The following is a 21,780-nucleotide window of genomic DNA, read 5'->3' as shown; positions in this document are numbered from 1 at the left end:
AGTCTCTTGTGCAGCCATGCCAGCCTCTCCCTGTTCAAAAATACTGATTTTTGAATGAATTTGATTTGTACAAATTGATTCACTCGTCACTACACACAGATGAAAAATACGGTCGTGTGTATGAGCACTAAGACAAGGGCAGAAAGAGATAGGAATCTGCTTTTGATACCTGAGCACTGACTGTGCATGCGCTGCTCTCATCTGGGTGCATACGGAAATGGAGCAGCGCATACACTGTTGGCATCTGCGCTGCTCAGGTAGCACGAGTAGATCCCCTGAGCTCGCGCCGCGGCACAGCGGCGCACACGTCAGATTTACACGATCAGGCGAGATATTAATCAAGGTGTCTTGTGCAGCGGGGCCAGCCTCTCCCTGTTCAAAGAGACTGATTTTACAATGAATTTGATTTGTACAAATCGATTCACTCATCACTACGCACAGATGAAAAATCCGGTTGTGTGCATGAGCCCTAAGACAGAAAGAGAGAATAAATTATTTTACTAAGAGGATGCAAATGTAACCAATAGTGGAGCTTTAATGCTGCCCCGGTGACTCCCTTTCAACGAATATGTAAAATTAGAACAATTAGTTAACTGTGCAAATGGAACTTGCATAGCTTTCTTCCACTATGCTCACAGCGATACAATCCCACTTGTTGCTACCTATCATCTTGCCTTGAATCTCCTCCTGCCGCATCCTCGGCTCCTGCCCCAGTCTCTGCCGTCCTCCACTATCACACATCCGTAGAACTTCTCTCCCTGATTCCAGTCCTATTCCTTTCTAACCCCTCTGTTTCACGCCAGCTTCCCTATATCTTTATTATTCCATAGAATGGCTCCTGCTGCTACATTTAACTGCCTGGATATGTAACATCAAATTTTCATGTTCGATATTTTGGCTGATGGTTTAACCCCTGAAGTCTGCGTGTAGCAGTGCAGCTGACGACTGCTACCAGGGAGGGGAGGGATGAGAGGGAGGCAGGCATTAGGGCTCCAGGGAAATCTTTAAACTGTTCTCTCGCTCGCTCGCTCTCAATCCTTCCTCGATCAGTTAAAGCCACTTCAGTTCCGAGCAGAGCCTCCGAGCAACGACAGCAATATTGCCTAGTAAACCGCTGCCTATGCCAGCCCAGCTCTCCTGCCAACCTCTCACCTTTGCCAACATGCTTATAGGATGCTAACCTCCTCATCCTCTCGCCGGTCTGGCACTTGGTGGATTCTCTCCGCAGGTTACAATGTTTGGGACTACCTGTCTACTTACCGTTCTCCTACAGTTATTTTGTGCAGCAGAGGGAGAGGTATCTGCAGGTAATGTAACTTTACTCCTCTTTCTCAGTTTATTTCGCAGTGGTGGGCACTAGAGTATTGGAGGACCAGCATGAGTTTTGCTAGTCCCAGTAGTTACAGTTCAGAATTTTTTGTTTTTGAATGACTCTTTTAAGACAAGATGAGACAATGCAGACTTGATTTCTAAGGTCCATCGATGACTGCAGAAGAGATCAGGTCAAGCTTGTTTTTGTTTTTTTAGGTCCTTAGGAGCTTCTAGGGTTTGTGCCTAATGTTGAATGATCCCCCCCTAACTGCAGAGGATCAGGACAGGAGTTTTCATGTGATGATCAGGATGGGAAGAAGGTGCTGAGTCTATTAGATAATGTCCACTGGTCTCTTGTCTGCAGGTCATCAGGATGGGATAGGACAGTTATTGATTTGCGACGCCTGAGATTACAAAGTTGCGACTGCAAATGTCAATTGTGTCATTTCAATGAATTGTTTCCTAATGAAATGATTGCTGGCGGTTACGTATTATTGCACCATTTGTGACCATGCGTAGGACTATAACCCAGTAAATATGCATGTATCACACTGGCTTCTGCTGCTCTGTCCTCATTGAGAACCGAAAAAAGGGTTATTGTATGTCAAAGCTTTCTCTTCTGGCATTTCAGACCATTCCTCGACTGCAGCAAAGGTGTTTTAACTCTTGGATAAGTTAAAGAGACACTAACCCTCTGCTAGGGAGTTCAATGCAATCTCTTGTTGCAGCTTACTGAGGTTTTGTAAAATACCTGTCCCACTGATCACTACTGCACCCATCATTTCTCCGGTTCTGAGCATTCATATATCAGGAGGTTATTGCTGGTGTGATCTCAATATTACTATAGGCTTTGTACTCTAGATTTAGTGAGGAGCCTTTTGTTCTGCTGTAGAGAAGTCAAGGAGAACATGGACTTTGCTAAGCAGAGCACTTACAAGGAAGGGGGTTGGAAGGAAAAAGTGAAGACCAGGGGGGTTGTAGAGGAAGAACACAAGGAAGAGTGTGGTCTTCCCAAGATCTAGGATGACTCCTGGCGGATGAGGCTGCCCCCCTCCATGTCCTGGATTGCTGACCAATTTAGCTTCAAAGCTTGTTAGCACTCAGCTGATGCTCTGAGCTGTATTGTGATCACAGCTGTGTGCGTGAAAGTGCATCTGTGTGTCTGCCACCGCTATTTTGGGGGGTGGGAGTGAGAGACGCACTTGTGCTAGCTGCATACCCCGCAATCCAAAGGAGTGTGCTAGGAGTGTGACACGTGTGTCACCAAAGCCAAAAATGTAAGCGTGTGTCAGCAAAGCCAAAAGAATGTCTATGGTCTTTGGAGAAGGCACCTGCTGTGATGCCAGGCATTTCTATGCTTATTACAGGCTGGCTAATGTCAACTGAGAAGTCCCTGCTATACTATATGTCTGTCTGTCTATCCGTCTCTCTGTCTGTCTATCCATCAATCTATCTCCTATCTATCTATATGTCTATCTCAACTATCTATCTATCTATCTATCTATCTATCTATCTATCATCTATCTATCTATTATCTATCTATCTATCTATCTATATGTCTATCTCAACTATCTATCTATCTATCATCTATCTATCTATTATCTATCTATCTATCTATCCATCCCTCTGTCTGTCTATCCATCTATCTATATATCTATCTATCTATCTGTCTCTCTGTCTATCTATCTATTATCTGTCTGTCTGTCTATCCGTCTCTCTGTCTGTCTATCCATTAATCTATCTATCTCTCTGTCTATCTATCTCAACTATCTATCTATCTATCTGTCTCTCTGTCTGTCTGTCTCATGCCTATCTATCTTATGTCTATCTATCTATCTATCTATCTATCTATCTATCTATCTATCTCATGTCTGTCTATCTATCTATCTATCTATCTATCTTATGTCTATCTATCTATCTATCTCATGTCTGTCTATCTATCTATCTATCTATCTATCTCATGTCTATCTATCTATCTATCTATCTATCTATCTATCTATCTCATGTCTGTCTGTCTATCTATCTATCTCATGTCTATCTATCTATCTATCTATCTATCTATCTATCTCATGTCTGTCTATCTATCTATCTCATGTCTGTCTATCTATCTAAAGTTATAATTTATGTATAATGTATGCCTATTACTTCTGAGGTTTTCAGGATAACTGCTCCCAGTTTGGCTAACCCTTTTCAGATTGGGGCATACATTAATAGTGAGTACTCCCACTGCTGAGTCCCCAAGAGAGAACCACTATATACAGAATTTGCTCATTTTAATAAGGCATTACATGATACTCATTGATTTCAATGGGGGTTCATTTATTTTGGTAAAAGTTGGTGGTCCTCTAGGGTGAAGAGATGAGATAGATGCCGTTTTTCGCTCTAGGTAACACAGAGTGTCCTGATCAGACGACCCCTTGATATTACTCCAGCATATCCTCATGGGGCTTATAGAATGGGGATCTGTACAGCAGAGGAGCCCCCCAAGAGGGCAGCTTCTTGATGCAGATCATATATAAGGTGTTCCTATACTGTTTACTGAATATCGGCTGCTATAAAATATTTACATGTAGCTTTATTTGATAAATGTATCTTATGAAAAATCATCCACTGTATCCAAAGTAATAAGATTTATCAAAAGCAGCGGCAGTAGCCATAAGGCTGAATACTAATTCCAAAGACACAGAGATGCACAGAATTATTTCCTGGGAGTGGACAGATAGCAGTACTAGAGATGAGTGAATCAAAGCTGACGAAGTGGAATTCGACTTGAATTTCAGGAATTATTCGATTTGCACCGAATCTGAATTTCCTTACGCTTCGTGGTAACCGATCGCATTTTTTCCTAAAATGGCTGCTGCACATGTTAGGACATGGAGCAAGGAACTCTGGGAAGGCGGGATCACCCACAATGCCATGCATGCAGCCAATCAGCCGCCATCCAGCCCTGTGATGTCACAGCCCTATAAATAGCCTCAGCCATCTTGGATTCAGCCATTTTCCTGTGTACTTAGTGCAGGGAAAGACATGACAGGCGCTAGGGAAAGTGGTAGAAAAGACTTCATTGTGCTAAAAAAATGATTTACAAGTGCAGGGAAAGATTATTCAAGGTGTAAGGAAAGGATAGGGAGGAATCATTCCACAGTATTGAAGCAGAACAGGGTTCAGTAGGGGAGGTTACAGCCTGGGTAATGGGAACAATCCTATTACACCTTGCTGCACTGACTGCGGATCCAAATTGCCATTATCCAGCTCTGTAATTCCAGCAAACCGTTCTTGTTATTGGGGTGCAAGTGCTGTTTGATACAGACATTAACAGGGTTTATTACAAGGAAATATTTTGACGTCTTATTTCCCCTTGTGCGGTGCAGTTATATGTCCTAAAGCATTTTTTGGTGTGTATTAGTGAGAAAAAAAAGGGCTTATTAGCCGTTGTGTGGTGAAGTGAGAAAATTACAGCCCTTATTGTCGTGTATTAGTGGCAAAAGTAAAATATATATTGCCTTTCAGCGGTGGAGTAAGCCCTTTTTTGCATGTATTAGTGGCACAAAAAAGCATTTGCCATTGTGTGGTGAAGTGAGAAAATGACACTTTTTGGGGTGTTTTAATTTCCTTTTTATTTATTTATCTGATCTAACAGTATGTCAGACAGAGAAGTGCCAGGCCCTGCACAGGGGAGTGGCAGAGGCCTAAATGTTTCTGGCACAGACACAGGCCGCAGCAGAGTAAGGGGCCGTGGCAGCAGGGGTCTCAGCGAGAGGCCTGAACTCCATATGTCATCTAACCGTCGTGTCTTGATCAGCAACCCAGCGGTTCTTGAATGGTTGACTTGGTTATCTCTGTTTTGGATCCACTCCTATTTTTTTGGCTTTAGCAATACTGATGGATTACTGACCAAATGCTGACCGGGTGAAGGCGGATGCCCCACAGACAGGATCAGTTTTTGGGGGATTATTGTTCTGACGGATCAGAGGAAGGAGAAAAAAATTTGTATAAGTGTTTAATAGAACAGGTTCTGTAGACATCTATATGGAATTAGCTGACGAGGGTGTAAAAGGAGTGCGCTTCTTCTTGACGCTAACATTGATCTGTAAGGCTGAGTTCACACTTGAGTTATTTGGTCAGTTTTGGCCCTGTAACTGCCCAAATAAGTGATGTGTGCAGTGATTCTAAGAGCGACGCCTGTCATCTGCATGTCATACGGACTCACAGTATTATTTCACTACCACAGCAGACTCCCTATGATTGTTACTGCAAGGCACAGTGTTCTACACCACTATACAGGCTCTCTGCAGCCAGGTAATAGCCGTTTTTTAACATGATTCACTGCGAATAAATTCGGATCTAACCAAATATATATTTTTTTTTATTTGGCGAATTGGCCGAATCGAATTTTTAAAAAATTCGCTCATTTCTAAGCAGTACAATGATTATCAGGTCTGGATCTTGTTTTTACCATAGGGTGGCCCATACCGGGGGCCGTCAGGTGGTCTGTGTTGGAAATGTTCACTATTGCTGAGGACTGTCAGTCTCTCAAACTTTCCCGTGCTGTCCCTAATACTTAAGAAACATTACCCTCGAAATAATGCTCCTCGCACTTTCCCCCGTACACAGAGATGCTTGGAAATGATCTGTTTGCTACAAGAAAGTCAACAATTTCCCGGACCTAAAGCAGAGATGCAATTGTTTCCTATCCTCCCTCAGTCTGGGAAAATGTCACTTCTCACCGTGTAGCCAACTAGGTTCATTTATGGCTTTATTACCTCCAATTAGCTGAAATTGTTGTATAGGATCCAGAGTAATTGAGTAATTTCAGCAATAAAACAGCATTTTCCTGAGTTACTGTGATTCCCATATAAGAAAAGTATGAAAAACATGGTAATAATGGGGACGTCGTTCATGTGCCATGTCATCTATCGCCTGCAATGCCCTATGACGTCTAGTATGGCCATATAATTGTCAGTGAAGTCACTGTGCCTCATCTTCTCTAATGCAAATTGAGTCAAACCTCGTTATCCAATGTAGAGGGTAACATGATTGACTGTATTGGCAGGCTAAATGGTATTACATCAGATGGTAAAGCTATCTGGCTGTTGGATGTAGATCCATCATGTTCCTGCTGCCAGAGCCCCTACAAAGTGGCCATGGCTATATGGTCAACAGTCTAGCAGCTTACACAGTCGCCAGTCAAAGGCAGTGTTAATAGACTTGCAGGCTGCATCCTATCCAACAGTCGCACTTGGATGGCCAGAAACAATGGCACCTACAACTTATATGGGTGTTACGTCAACCCTGGGTCTTATGTATATTCTTGACCTGCAGTAAGGCATCCGGTAGGCTCTTCCTACAGAGGAACAGTTTGCCAGAGTTCACCAGATCTGGCCTAGTCGGATACCTCGGCATTCACCGCAGGAGCCCATTGACTGTAATGGGACTCAGCGGGAAACAGTTTTTGTCTGGCAGAAACCCAGTGGTCATGCCTTAAACTAGCCAGATCCCGCTGGACCCTATTGTAGTCAATAGGCTCCCGCGGTGAACACAACCGTACCCAGATCTGGTGAACTCCGACAGGTTGTTCCTCTACCGGAACAGCATGCTGGATACCTTACTGCAAATGTAAAACATGGATCTGCTCAGATATGCCCCAATTATTAAAGGGAGTGTTCCTCTAAATTATTGTGGTCCATGTGACACCAGCTTGGGATAGATTAAAGGGGTTGGTCCATCTCATAAATTGGGGAAATATCACTAGGATATGGCCCCAATGTCTGATCGATGTGGATCCCACCTCTGGGACACCCACCTATCTCTAAAATAGAGCCCACAAAGAGAAGGAGAGTGGAACACACATGCGTGACCGCTCTCTATTCATTTCTAAGGGACTGACAAAAATTGCTGAGTGCTGACTCTGCTATTTCCGTCAGCCTGGTAGGAGTGAATGGAGTGGTGGCCGCTCTTGCATGGCGCTCTTCCCATTCATTTCTATAGGACTTCCAAAAATAGATGAGTGTGCTGTCTGGTTATTTTCAGCAGTCCCATAGAAATGAATGGAGGGAAGCCGTGAGATGTCCGGCCCTGTCAATAATATGGCAGGTGGACGCTTCTTCACCTGTAGAGACACCCACCCACAGATGAAGAAGTCTGGTTGATGAGACAAATCGAATTGTTAGAAACGATTCGCTCATCTCCACCCAGTTTCCCATTTATTCATGAATTTCTGAAAGGAATAACAGAGGAACGGCACACTGTAGAAAAAATGTTCCAGAATGGTTATCTCGCGAGACACATGTCAGGGGCGATGACGAGCTTGGTTTAAATAGAAGCCTTATGACTTCTGGACATATTTGCGCAATTAAAAAATTCCGTCCTTCTTAGCAGTCGAATGAGGGTAAATTTTCCGACCTCCGTGACTTTGTAATCGTGACGCTTTCTATTAAAAATCTTCTTAATGATCTCTAGATAGCACCCTATTAAATAGTTAACCGAGCTTCTCAAAAATCCTGTTTCAAGTCGTCCTGACTGGCGTCATGTAAATATGCGCTGACAGACCCTGCAATATTTGATCAATTTCTACAAACACTTTGATATGAAGGAGAACGAGAGAGCGAGACGGAGGGATGTGGAAGATCTAAACACTGTGAGCGAGTGGGCTGGGGAAGCCAAACACAGCCTGCAGGGTCCTCAGTGCACTGCCAGGGAGGGAAACCATTTACATGCCAGGGATGCGCCACCTGCCTCCATGGGTTAGCGATCCTATATCATATATATATATATATTGGGGAGATATAAATATTTTATATATATTTATTTTATGCACTTATATAGCGCTACTATATTCCGCAGCACTTTACAGACATTAGCATCACACTGTCCCCAATGGGGCTCACAATCTAAGGTCCTTATCAGGATGTCTTTGGAGTGTGGAAGGAAACCGGAGTATCCAGAGGAAACCCACCCAAACATGGGGAGAACATACAAACTCCATGCAGATGTTGTCCTTGGTCAGATTCGAACCACTGAGCCACCATGCTGCCCATATATATATATTTTTTTTTTCCCCCGCTGTCTGAACATGCATGAAATGAAGGAACGTTATTAAATTCTGAAGGAAATGGTCTGGTAATAAAAATGCAATGATAATGTGCTGAATATTACACCCCGCTCTATGGGATATGAACTACTTCTTATGAGAAAACATAAGCATCATGCATACTGATGTAGCAGAGCTGAGACGGCCGTCGTGACTGCAGAATGTGCCAACCTACTGTATTGCTGTGATTTATGCACAATTGTAGCTTAATGACAAACTCAGATCCACTGCACGTGCGAGTGGTGATGGATGCTGTAAACTGGAGAAATCTGGCCATCCGTGAGAAATATCATGAGGGATTCTTTTACATAAAATGATGAGGGTGATTATCCTGTCCATAAAAATGATGTAACTTATAAGTTGATGAGTCGCAATTAAGGTCTCGTTCACATTTCCATTTTTTCACGGACGCATCTTCCGCTGACAATACATATCCATTCATTTTAATGTTGTTCACGGAGGTTTGGTCTATGATAAGGGACCAAAAGGGCCCATTGAAGTCTAGGGGTCTGTGAAAAACCACTGACACAAAATGGATGGTCTCTCGCTGCTTCATGGAGATGCTCTGGAAATGAGTTTTCAGCGGAGCAGTGTCTATGGAATACGGATGACACGCAGAGAGCAGAAAATAAACGCACGGACCCGGTACCCAGTAATGTGAACGAAGCCTAAGTGAATGGCATTCAGGTGCTCAGCCCCATTCCAGTCAAGCAGGTTTCCAAGTAGAGCAGGTTGGCACAGGCACATCAAATATTACCAGCATTAACCACGGCTCACCGTGACACCATAAGAATGGCAGCGCCAGGCTTCCTCAGCATATCAGGGCACTACAATATACTGTATATTGCTTGCACCTTTGCTGAAGAGGGTTAACTGATGTGTAGTACAAGTACAGGCCATTAGGGGGCACTCTCAGCACACAACCAGTCAAAAGACGTATGAGTTTTCAACCCGTTCTTTTTAAGTTGATAAAATCTTTCAATTAAGGATCTCATATAGCTCGCCCCGCTCTCGCTTTGTAAATCTAAGAAGCGTTTAGTGCGTCACATGGGGGGCAGCCTATGGCCGCTGCTTGTGGACGGAGAGGAAGAGCTAAGGACCTCAAACTGACCACCTGTAATGCTGGCAGTAAGCCATAAGGCACGGCCAAGGCTAGGGATACGCAGAGACTTTTGTAAAGCTATCGACTGACTTTTAACCACTGAGCTACAGCTGGAGACCAAAGCAATCATCTGCGATGTGTGCAATCCTGCGGACCGCAACGGGCACTCGATAGTTAAAGAACAATCAGTTGCAATGCAAAAAGTCTCAGGTTTCTAGAAAACAGAAATATAAAATATAGAATAGATAGAAATATAGAAAATGTAAGGCATAGTAGGGCACTGGATTGGTCAAGTTGGCAGCACTGTGACACTAATGTGTGGCACCTGCGAGTGTGGCATTGACATAGGACTTACACAAAGGTTTTATTTTGGCCCAGAGCTTACACCTCTATGAATATCAAGGTAGACATTGTCATGCTTGATTCAGGACCTTTGTCCTCCAGCTGCCCATTTTTGAAGGGGTTATTCTATGATTAAGGTAAAACATGAATATCCTAGGTCGTATAGTCCATGACAATCTAACAAAGCTACAACCAGCCCTGTACCTCACATGGATCCAGAGATCTCCCCATTCATTGCTCTGCAAAATTTATATCAAGCTGACAGTTCAGGGTGCGTCCCCCTCAGTGAGATGGAAATAGAAATTAGAAAAAGAGCTGTCAACAGGTGGCGCTATACAGATAGATTTCATTGAACTGTAAAATATTTATTTGTAGGACAACCCCTTAGAAATCGGTGCACATGAACATGCAACTGGGTCCAGTTTTGCACATTAACCAGTTATGTGCTGTTTGGTTGAAGAGCCGGAGAGGTGTAAACGTCTTTGAGGTAGAAAGGGGTACATCAGCCTGCAGGCTTACCAACTGGAACCCCTCTGTGCCCCCACATTGTCAATAGCGTTTCATCATCTTTTTAACACGGTCATGAACAAAGCCCACCAGCCAGTAATTATAGTCTGTGTCTGCCGCAGATTGCTGGCCATAAGTGACGTTTATCTGCTGTATTCATGTGCTATTCGTATGCCAAATCCAGCATGAGAACCACTGCCCGGTGCCTTTTCTAAGCATGTATGATTTGAAAAGAATAGAGATGGGGTCTAAGAGATAGAGGAGGAGGGGTATTAAAGGGGTTGTCCGGGTTCAGAGTTGAATCTGGACATACCCATATTTTCACCCAGGCAGCCCCCTTGATGTTAGCATCGGAGCATCTCATGCTAAGATGCGCTCCCTTGCCTTGCGCTAGATCGCGCAGGGCATGGGATCTTTTCTTTACAATAACACACTGCCGGGCGGAAGCTTCCGCCCGGCAGTGTGTTCGGTGACTTCACCGGCTCTGATGGTCGTGCTTTAGTGCTGCCCTAGCCATTTTACTGGCTAGGGCAGCGCTAAAGCCTGCCCATCAGTGCCGATGATGTCACCAGGCTTCCTGGCAGCCCGACGGAGAGCCCAGTTCATCACCTGAACGCCTGAAAATGTCTTTACTCTGCGCAATTTCATGCAGGTCAAAGGAGAGCATCGGAGCATGAACTGCTCCGATGCTCAAGTTGGGGAGGCTGCCTGGGTAAAAAGGGAGGTATGTCTGGGTTCAGCTCTGAACCCAGACAACCCCTTTAATACACTCATTGACAAAATGAACATAATGCGCCAAGAAGGAGTTGTTGGAACTGAATGATACTTTTTATGTGTGAATGTAATGATGAAACAGTACACTGCATTCAGAAAGTCTTCAGACCCATTCACTTGTTCACATTTTATATATTGCTGCCTATAACATATTGCTATAAATATCCAAGTTGAAAAGCTTGGGAAGGGTAAGCCATTTCTGATAGACCATCTGGGCCTGTTGTTCCACTTTGAGATTGTACTCCGAGGTGTATATTTGAATTTTCTGGCAATACAGGTTTATTGTTCATAAATCCGCTCCAAATGAAGGTGCCGGTGGCTGGGCCATCAATGGTAGGACACTTAATGGGTGCCATGACACCAAATTTCCTTTCTGCTTAGCTCCTGGAAATGGTCAAGGCAGAGACATGGGTGTGTAATGAAGGTGCCACCTGTGACTGAATGGTGGACAATGAAACTGTGGGAGCTGTTCTTGCTTGTTGGTGTATCAAACGATCCTCTCTACTGGTGCAGCTAGGTCAGAATGGCCTAGAATATGTCGATTCATCTATCCTGCTTCTGTCAGTCCAATGATGCTCCCCTCTCAGGGTCTGTCAGCTGGGCAAAAGGTCTTTGAGTGCATCATAGAGGCATGTCTAGCAGTCAACAATCTCTTGCAGTGTGCCGGCAGGCCACTGTGTAATGGGTTAATATGATGTCATTTTGCACTGTGTATCTCAAGGATTGTGCGTATGGAGTAAGGAGTTTACTGGCCAGCACCTTAGTAAGAATTGCAAGGTGTGGACTGGTTCCACCTCTTCCTCAAGTAGTGAGGAGTGTTGGTGTGGATAGGCTGAGCGAGAGGGAGCAGCAAGAAGATCAGTGAGCTGCAGATCAAAACTGAAAGCATCAAGCAGACCTACAGTATATGTGCCAGCCTCTGAGGGAAAGAACTGCTGATAGACAAGAAGATTTAGAGGCCATACAAGGAGAGTGCTTAAAAAAGGTGAAAAAAAACCCAACAGTGCCTGTTTTGGACTTCACTGCATTGTGGTTGGGACAATAAGTTTAAGGTCCCCCTACTAAATTAAAGGACAGAAGGGCATCTGTTTGTAGAGACTGCACCCTGCGGAGGGTACTGTGAATACATAGATCTAAAGATGGAGAAAGTGCACCCCTTAGGCCAGATGTGCAAGATTGTACAGTCTGATTGGAGAAAGGGAAACTCAGAGGGGACTGGTATGTAGCCTACTCTTCTCTAAACACAGCCTTGGGAAAGCTGTTTATACAGGCGTTATGTAGAAGAACTGTGAGACTACAACCTTGAAACTGTGTATTTGCAAATTGCCACCATTGCTTATAATAAAAACTGTTCTTGGTTCTAAAACTTTATATTTCTCTGTGACCTCCGTAGGTTGACTAAGATACACAATTATGTAAAAAAAAATCCTTGTCAGGGAGCTGAAATCCAACTTGTCACCTCATTATCATAAAACGTAACCATTAATAGTGAAATGCTTCATACAATAGAGCTGAATTAATTAAAAAAAAAGCGTGTGTTTGACTATTGAAGGTTAGGTTTTATGATAATAAGGTAAGTTGGATTTCATCTCCCAGATCGGGAATTTTGTTTGATTATAAAACTGGTCTCTTCATTGCGTCCACCAACACATGCATTGATAAAATATAGCATTTTGTACAGCTTAGCCCATGGGGATCCTTGCACCCCCAACAATCCCACCAACATCAATGGCCACCGCCATGCAGGAGAATCCCCAAATCCAGGCTGTGGGTGCACCAGAGAGGACTCCTAGCCACCGTGTGTGAGACTGCTGCCCCCATCCTTCTTCACTCTTGTCCTCTTGCCTTTCACCAAGATGTACACCACTATGAATAGAATCCATTAACATTTGCAAAATTCCCTAATTGCATTTTGAAAGTGACATATTATAGCAAAAATGAGAGAAGACAGACATGAGTCTTGTGGCCAGCTATTTGGTGTTACAACATATTCTATAATAAATTATAGCATAGAGACGACCATTGCTTTCAGGGCCAAGACATTCAGAGTCGTCCTCCCTGTGAGCTGACATACATTTGCACTAGAATTTATGACAAATGTGTTGGGTAGTGGCTGGCTCCATAGCTCCTGCTCAGCTCAGCAAATATGTTAATAAAACTGTTGAGAGCTGCGTAAAAATACAAAAAGTCTAATTTTTGTTGAACAAACCAGGCAAAAGTTTTAACTTTCCCCCCCCAGAATACTGATGCCAGTTCCTTAAAAGGGTTTTCTGGGATTTTAATACTGATGAGTGTCATCAGTATCTAATAAGTGGTGTCTGACACCCGGGAACCCTACCAATAAGCTGTTTGAGAAGGCAGTCTTCTCTGTGCTCACTAAGCTCAGTTCCGTACAGCGGCTGTGCACAGTATCGCAGCTCAGTCCCATGTACTTCTATGGGTCTGAGCTACTCCTAGGTCATGGCCACCGTCGTGGTTGCAAACTATGCAGCTGTGTCACTGTGCAGCTGTGTGGGTCCCATTGCCTAGGACGGTGGCTGAGGGTCTGAGCTACTCCAGAGGATATGTCATCAGTATTTAAGTTTTTGGAAAACCCTTTTAATGAATCAATTTAAATGTAATAATGGAATGTTAATTGTAAATATTGGCATGACCTCACCAGACCAGTCACAAAACATTGGGGGTGATTTATCAAAACTGGTATAAAGGAAAACCATAGTTCGCAACCAGAACCCGATTGGTTGCTATGGGCATCTAAGCCAGTTTTCCTTTACACCAGTTTTGATAAATCCTCCCCATTGAGTGTACAGTATTGTATAATTTTACTCAGAAGTTCTTCCTCCCTTCATAATAGCTGTTGTGCTCGGTTATTACTTACTCAGCATTGTAATATCGGATGTCAAGCAGGTCCCAAAGTGGGAATTAGATATTACTGTGAAGGTACCCTGTTCAGTGAAGGGCAAATGAAAAGCATAAAAGGCCTAATTGCAAAAATTAAAATGAGGTCTACCTTATGAGTTTGCCATAGCCTCATCTGAACCAAGAAGACCTGAACCTGTCCAACCTACCTCTTTCCAATGTCATGCAGAAGAATGGGACAGCATGACCCTTAGGCCACTTCCTTTATCTCTTGCTTACTAACCTTGTGGTGGAAAAAGAGACCCAAATCACTCATGAGGATGGACCTTTAGACTCCTTAGCAGCCATATGAGTTACCACCAATCTCAGAAATGGTTTCACTAACTCCTGTTTCTCATTTCCAATCATAAGACCAGAAAATACCCAGCCCATACATTTACCTCATGCTGCAAACCTGTAAAACGCATAGGCATTGTTTTACAACCACAAGCTTCAAAATCGAATAACATGATCGAAGAAATGTGATTGCTCCACACTGCTGAAGCCCTGGGCAAGGTGTCTTTACTGCAACTATCCTAAACTCTACTCCAACATACCTGCCAGAGCTAGGATAAGGAGGAAAACCTGATATCTGGGTTCTACAGGCTGGTTAGCCCCCTGAAGCTCACAATCAAAGCCACACTGAAGATCTGTTTGACAGTTCGGCTCAGAGGGCTGTGTAACTTTAACAATGTCCTTCAATGTCCATGTTTGTCCTTGGTTTTGTACCTGCTGTGAATAGAAAGCAACGGGTGTAGTTTGATGCAAGCGCCTGATTCCTGGTTACATTATTGATTTGTACAGCTTGTAATTCTCTTTTATTGGCCATTGACCAGTTAGTGGCAGCATTAAAGTCTACAGATGAAACATTAATATGCTTAATATGATGTAATTTCTTCGGGTAGAGAGTACTTGGCTTACGAACACTGTAGTAAAGGGCTGGCACCATCAAGAATCCACTGTCATAGGACTGAATCTGGCTGGCGGATGTGCGAAAACAATTAAGATGTCATAAATTTCTATATAGATAGTAGTGATTGTGGCAATATTCTTTAATATGGAAACTAGACCTCTGCCTCCCTTACCTGTCCTCTGCTGCTCACCGGAAATATAGTCAATGCCTTTCTCAGGCGTTATTAGAAGCTCCTGGTCCCCCATGCAAAATCTGTAGTCAGGTCCTCCAAAAAATTAGTGATGAGCAGCATAGGCAATATTCGTTTTCACAATATTTTTAAAATTTTTGGCCTAATATTTGCCATAAATTCACAAATTCTAGAATTTGTGATCTCCAGTCATTATTTTTTGATTGCGAAAATCGGCAATGTAATCTGCGCGTATTGCGGGAATAAAAAAAACAGACAGCAAATGACTTATTTTTTTTCCCCAAAGACAAAGACACTAATCCCTATCACAGCACGGTATTTCCTATCAAAGTACCTAACACTCTACACTGGAACTTATCAGCTACACTATATCACTATCTAACCTACACTGACTATCTCCCTAACTATCTGTATTAGGCTACTTTCACACTAGCGTTCGGAGCGGGTCCGTCTGATGTTTCATCAGACGGATCCGCTCCTATAATGCAGACGTTTGCATCCGTTCAGAACGGATCCGTCTGCATTATAACTTAGAAAAATTTCTAAGTGTGAAAGTAGCCTGCGCGGATCCGTTCAGACTTTACATTGAAAGTCAATGGGGGACGGATCCGCTTGAAGATTGAGCCATATGGTGTCATCTTCAAGCGGATCCGTCCCATTGACTTCCATTGTAAGTCTGGACGGATCCGCTCGCCTCCGCACGGCCAGGCGGACACCCGAACGCTGCTTGCAGCGTTCAGGTGTCCGCTCACTGAGCGGAACGGAGGCTGAGCGCTGGCAGACGGATGCATTCTCAGTGGATCCGCCTCCACTGAGAATGCATTAGGGCCAGACGGCTGCGTTCAGGGCCGCTCGTGAGCCCCTTCAAACGGAGCTCACGAGCGGACACCTGAACGCAGGTGTGAAAGTAGCCTTATATATATGAGCTATCTACCTAATGTAATTGAATAAGGATCTAGATGACTCAGCAAAGCAGAGAGCACAGCAATCACACTGCTCTCTCTCTCTCTCTCTCTCTCTCTCTCTCAGAACTGCAAAAAACTGCAGAAAATGGCTGCTGGGGACTTTCTTAAATAATAAGGGGTAGGCAACTTTCCTATTGGTTGCTAGGGATGTTGCTAAGCTCTGACAAAGATATTGCAGCCTTCTCATTGGCCCACAAGCAAGGGTCAGTGATGGTACTGAAAAATCTAGAATATTCACCATTCCGAATATATAGCACAATATTCTAGATCTTCGCAAATTCTCGAAGTGCCGATATTCACCATAAAAATTAGCAATTAGAATATTCGTAATCAACACTACTAATAATACAGGTAATAACAGGCAACAAATTTTAGCGTTTCAAAATGTTTTCCTTTATTCTTTTTTTTTTTCTTGGGTAAAGTATCATTTCACCCAAAAAATTCCAAGCACTCATTTGGCAGATTTTTCAATTTTTTCCATCCCTCCTCCTACATACGTTCTCTTTCTATGCCTGCTGAGTAGTTGAGGACTCGTTGGTGTGATTGTGCTACTACACTTCCTACCCTTTGACAGTATGCTGTCTGTCTCATCGAAACAGAGAGCGAACCCCTACTCCCCCTTCTTCCCTGTCTTCTTTTCATTGTATTAGTCTAGACAATGGTTCTGAACGTCTGACTGTCTGTTCTGCTGGCCCAGAATTTTTTTTCCCATTCTTGTCCATTTTTAAGACAAGTATAGTCCTTTTTAACATAGTGCGGGACATGCGGAATGGGAAATTGTGGCACGCAAACAGCCAGTATCTGTGTTTTGCAGATCTGCAATTTGCAGACTCTGAAACGCATACGGTCATGTGCATGATTCCCTATTCAGCGTTTGGAGATATGGTTCTGGCAAATGCTTGCTTGTTTTGCTTAGATCCAAGTGCATGCATCCCATAGGGGTATTGTCTGTTTAAGGACTGGCCTCTACTTAGATTTTCTTCATCCTTCTTAATTATGGTTGTTGAAAACTTTATAACATCTTCTGTACCTTAAAGGGTCTTCTTTTTTTATTAGAAGTATCCCCTGATGATAAACTGACTGTCTCACTACTGGAGAAACTATAATCTGTGGAGGAACACAGCGGCACGTGTTCAGCAGGGTTGACAACCTTCCGTTTAAATTTTTCCGGACAACAAAACAAAAAATCACGGACAGCTTAAAATTTTTATGGACATACACCTCACCCCTTTTTATAGACCACGGCCCCATTCCACACCCTCAACATGCTCTAAACATAATGTCCTTGAGTCACAAACACCCCACTAGTGGTTATCCACTTCCAGTAGTTAGAAATAAAATATGGCAGCAGCAGCATGTGAAAAAACCTACAATTCTCAGATGTGACATCCCCGTCACTCTAGTATGAGTGCCTTGTCTCTATTGCTGCAGTGATGATGCTTGTGATGTTCTGGACTTTCTGGCATCATTACTGCGGCCATGTAAGCAAAGACTGACGAAGATGTAACAGGCAAGAACAGTGTTGATTATGTGCAAGAGTATGGCATGTGACCACAGCAGCCAATCGCTGCCCTCAGCATTAGACCACTGATTGGTAATTGGCTGCAGCGGTAACATGCCATATACCAGTAAGTTCCCGCTGCAGTTTGTAAACAAGCAGTCGCAGGATCCACCTCCTGTTCACTACACTGCGCGTCGTCTCAGAAGTGCAGTGTAATCACAACTACTCCCTCCATTCAAGAGCTAATGCGCAGGCTGCAGGCTGAACCAGAAGAAGCCTGTGGCCCACATATTGCACAGCGGCTGCTGCCACAGTATTAAGGCGCCGTGAATACTGTAGAAAATTCATGAACAGCAGAAAAAAAGTCCCTGTTTTTGCAGACTGTCTGTAACTCTACGGACGGTTGGAAACCCTGGTGTTAAGTTCCAGTAAGGCCGGACTATAGGTTTACCTTAAGGGTAGGCCTTCATGAGGAATTTGGTGCCAGGGGCCTGGTAGAGGTAGGGTTAATGTATGGCGGGAAGCGGAGGGGCGGGTTAGCGTAGGTGGAGTTAGGTGGTAGTTTATTTAAGGGCGGTAGCTGGGGGGCCATTTTAGAGCCAGGAAAAAAAAGTAGAGCCAGGAAAAAAAAGCGGAGAGTCAGGAAAGAAAGCACACGTGCGCACCTACCATGCAGACTGTGGAGGTATTGCTGGAGCGGTTGCGGGCGGCAGGGGAGGCCCGTGGACCGGAGTGGCTACAGGAGCTGCTGGCTGGAGTGCTGCAGGGGGAGGCGGCGGGTATAGCAGGCCCGTCGCCGCCGGCGCAACGGCCGCGGCGGGTCCGTCCGCCGGCGCGCCTTAGCCCCAGTGAGACCCCCCGGGCTCGGCGCAGGCGCAGGAGCCCCTCTAGGGACCCTTCACGGCCGGGGGTTGGGGGGAGCATGGTAGCCCCAGCCCCTGGGTGTGGGAGGAATCCGCGAGCGCAGCGGAGCTCTGAAGGAGGCAGGACCCCATCACCCCTGCCTTCACCTGCGGCCGGCGTGGGATCTGGAGCTGGGTCGGCGGGTTCCTTGCTCCCCCTAGTGGCAGGAACGTCCGCTCGTCGTGGGAGAGTCGGCAGCAGGAGGACGGAGCCTGTGCCAGTAGTGGCCACTAGAGGGCGCAGGGCTCCCAGGGATCACGGGCAGGTGTCTCCTGGCCTGGATCTGCAAGAAGAGTCCATGAGGGAGGAGGACGTTGAGAGCGCACCCAGCTTGGACCTGGTTGGGGTGCAGTCGTCGGGCGGATCCAGCGCAGCAGGTGCATCCGTGGAGTCGGCGGTGAGGTCGGTTCGTCTGGAGTCCGGATCAGCGGCTGATGGGGTCACAGCGCCCAGGCAGCCAGGTGAGAACATGTGGGGCGTATTGCAGAATTTGGTGGGTGGCCCAGGGGGTGTGGGGGCTGGGGGTAGTCACGGGGAAATTGTGGGGGGGTTTGGGGCAGTTTTTGACGAGTTTGGCGGGTTTGGTTTCTGGTATGGGGGTGGCAGGTGCGTCTCCGTTGCCGGCATGGGGGGTCGGTGGGGGTTTAGGAGGGGCGGCTGGGGACGGGCAGTCGCGGAGTGTGGGGTCGGTGTCGGTTCAGACGCAGGTGGGAGGCGAGGAGGAGAGGCCCAAGGTTAGCGACGCGGCGAAGGGGGAGGTATATGTCTGTTTTGAGGGGCCGTTGGGGGCGCACTTGAAGCAGGACGTTCGGGAACGGATATGGCGGGGGGAGTATGTTGAAATTTTTTCGCTTCTCCCCCTGGAGCGGTTTAATCTGGATAGGGAAAGAGTGGGTGAGGGAAAAAAGGAGGATGATGAAAAGCGGAGGCATAGACTCATACCGCGTACGTTTGCCAATTGGTTGCAGGCGTTTGCGATCTTGGCAAGCGTAATTGGGGAAAAGGCCCCGGAGTGTTGCTCCGCCTTGTTTTGCTATCTGGACGCGATTGGGGAGGCATACCGGGTATATGGTGGGACTGGGTGGCTCAGGTATGACGAGCAATTCCGGCAGAGGAAGGCAGTGCGGCCTGATATTAGGTGGGACCATAAGGACATCAGTCTATGGTTGCGGGTGACTGCGCCGTCGCGTCAGGCGCAGTCCTTTCGGGGGGACGCGGGAGGGGCGCCAAGTCAGTCTGCGGTGTCGGCAGCGTCAGCGAGAGGTTTGTGTTTCCTCTTTAATAAGGGGAGCTGCAGGTTCGGCGCCAAATGCAAGTTCAAGCATGAGTGCACGACTTGCGGAGGTGCTCACGGGGCTAACCGGTGTTTCAGGGGTGGTAAGCACAGGGGGTCAGACTCGGCTGCGAAAGGGGCTGACTCCGGTTCGGGTGGAAAGGATGGAGGGGTACCTAAATAGGTATCCTAGGCGGGAAGCGGCGGAATTGTTAATACGGGGGTTTTCGGAGGGATTTCGGATTCCGTCGAATCCATTGCCAGTGGTCGTGCCGCAAAGAAATTTGCGGTCGGCTTTGGAGTTTCCGGAGGTGGTCTCGGAAAAGTTGGCAAAGGAGGTGGCCTTGGGCAGGATGGACGGGCCATTTGTGGAAGTGCCGTTAGCTGGTTTGAGGGTGTCTCCGCTGGGGTTGGTGCCTAAGAAGGAGCCAAACAAGTTTCGGCTTATACATCATCTGCCTTTCCCGAAGGGTGCGTCGGTCAATGATGGTATCGATCCTGACATTTGTTCGGTGGTTTATACGTCATTTGATGCGGCTGTGGCGTGGGTTCAGAAGTTGGGGCCTGGGACCTTGTTGGCTAAGGCAGATATTGAGGCGGCTTTTCGGTTGCTTCCGGTCCATCCGGACAGTTTGCATTTATTGGGGTGTTTTTGGGACGGGGGGTATTTTGTGGACAGGTGTCTGCCTATGGGTTGTTCTGTGTCATGCGCGTACTTTGAGGCGTTTAGTTCGTTCTTGGAATGGGTTGTGGTGGATGTGGCCGGGTGTTCGTCCATTATCCATTACTTGGATGATTTTTTGTGTTTGGGACCGGCGGGCTCGCGGGTTTGTTCCCTTTTGTTGGCTACGTTGCAGTCGGTTTTTGCGCATTTTGGGGTGCCATTGGCGGTGGAGAAGACGGTGGGCCCGGCGACGGAGTTAAGTTTTTTGGGCATTGTAATTGATACGGAGCGGATGGAGTGTCGGCTTCCGGAAGATAAAGTGGTTGATTTGCGGGCGGGCGTTGAGCGGGTGAGGCAGTCAGCGAAGGTTCGGTTGCAGGATCTGCAGTCTCTTTTGGGGAAATTGAACTTCGCGTGTAGGATCATGCCTATGGGCCGAGTGTTTTGTCGGCGGTTGGCGGCGGCTACGGCGGGGGTGGTCGCGCCGCATCATTTTATTAGGTTGGGGCGGGAGTTGAAAAGGGATTTGGAGGTTTGGGCTGGGTTTTTGAGGGATTTTAATGGTAGGACATTGATGATGGGCGAGGTGGTCGATAGTTTCGATTTTGAATTGTTTACAGATGCGGCTGGCGGGGTGGCGTTTGGGGCTTATTGTCATGGCCAGTGGTGTGCAGCTCGGTGGCCGCAGTCTTGGGTTGAGCGGGGGTCTTCTTGAACTTTTTCCCATTGTTCTTGCAGTAGTGTTGTGGGGGGACAGTTTCAGGGACAAGAAGGTAAGGTTTCATTGCGATAACATGGGGGTGGTGCAGGCGATCAATGGTTTGACGGCCTCGTCGCCGCCCGTGGTTCGCTTGTTGCAGCATCTTGTGTTGCTTTGTTTGTCGTTTAATGCATGGGTGGTAGCAGTCCATGTGCCCGGGGCTTCTAACAACATTGCGGATGCTCTTTCTCGTTTGCAGTGGGAGCGGTTTCGGCAGTTGGCTCCGGAGGCGGACGCGGAAGGTCTGGAGTGCCCGGGGTCGCTGTGGGGTCTGTTGGAGGTACTGTAGCGGGGTTGTTGCGGGCGTCATTGAGTGCGGGCTCGTGGGCTGCGTATGGGAAGGCTTGGAGGGAATGGGAGCAGTGGTGTTCGGGGTTCGGGATGGGGGTAGATGAGGGGGAGATACCTCTATTGTTGTTCTTAGGGCAGGGCAAGGAACAGGGTTGGTCGGTGGCGCAGCTGAACAAGTGTGTAGCTGGGCTGGCTTTTGGTTTCAAGTTGAGGGGTATGGTTGATGTTACCAAGACATTTTTGGTGAGGCAGGTTTTGAAGGGTTGGAGGAGGGGACAGCGGACAGAGGATCATAG

The 21,780-nt window shown here is 46.1% G+C and overlaps 1 protein-coding gene across 1 annotated transcript in view; it reads left to right on the top strand.

The window, feature by feature from the left end:
* Positions 1–1,195: 1,195 nt before the first annotated feature.
* Positions 1,196–21,780, top strand: part of PTPRT (protein tyrosine phosphatase receptor type T) — a 374,586-nt gene continuing 354,001 nt past the window's right edge. Inside the window, exon 1 of the mRNA XM_044296567.1 lies at positions 1,196–1,307. Coding sequence (XP_044152502.1) covers positions 1,235–1,307 — 73 coding nt within the window. The 5' untranslated portion in view covers positions 1,196–1,234. The remainder of the gene's footprint in view (positions 1,308–21,780) is intronic.

This window comes from Bufo gargarizans, chromosome 6 (assembly GCF_014858855.1).
Source record: "Bufo gargarizans isolate SCDJY-AF-19 chromosome 6, ASM1485885v1, whole genome shotgun sequence".
In the NCBI taxonomy this organism is placed as follows: Eukaryota; Metazoa; Chordata; class Amphibia; order Anura; family Bufonidae; genus Bufo; species Bufo gargarizans.
Note: the sequence above shows the minus strand (reverse complement) of the source record. Positions and strands in the feature narration are given on the sequence as shown.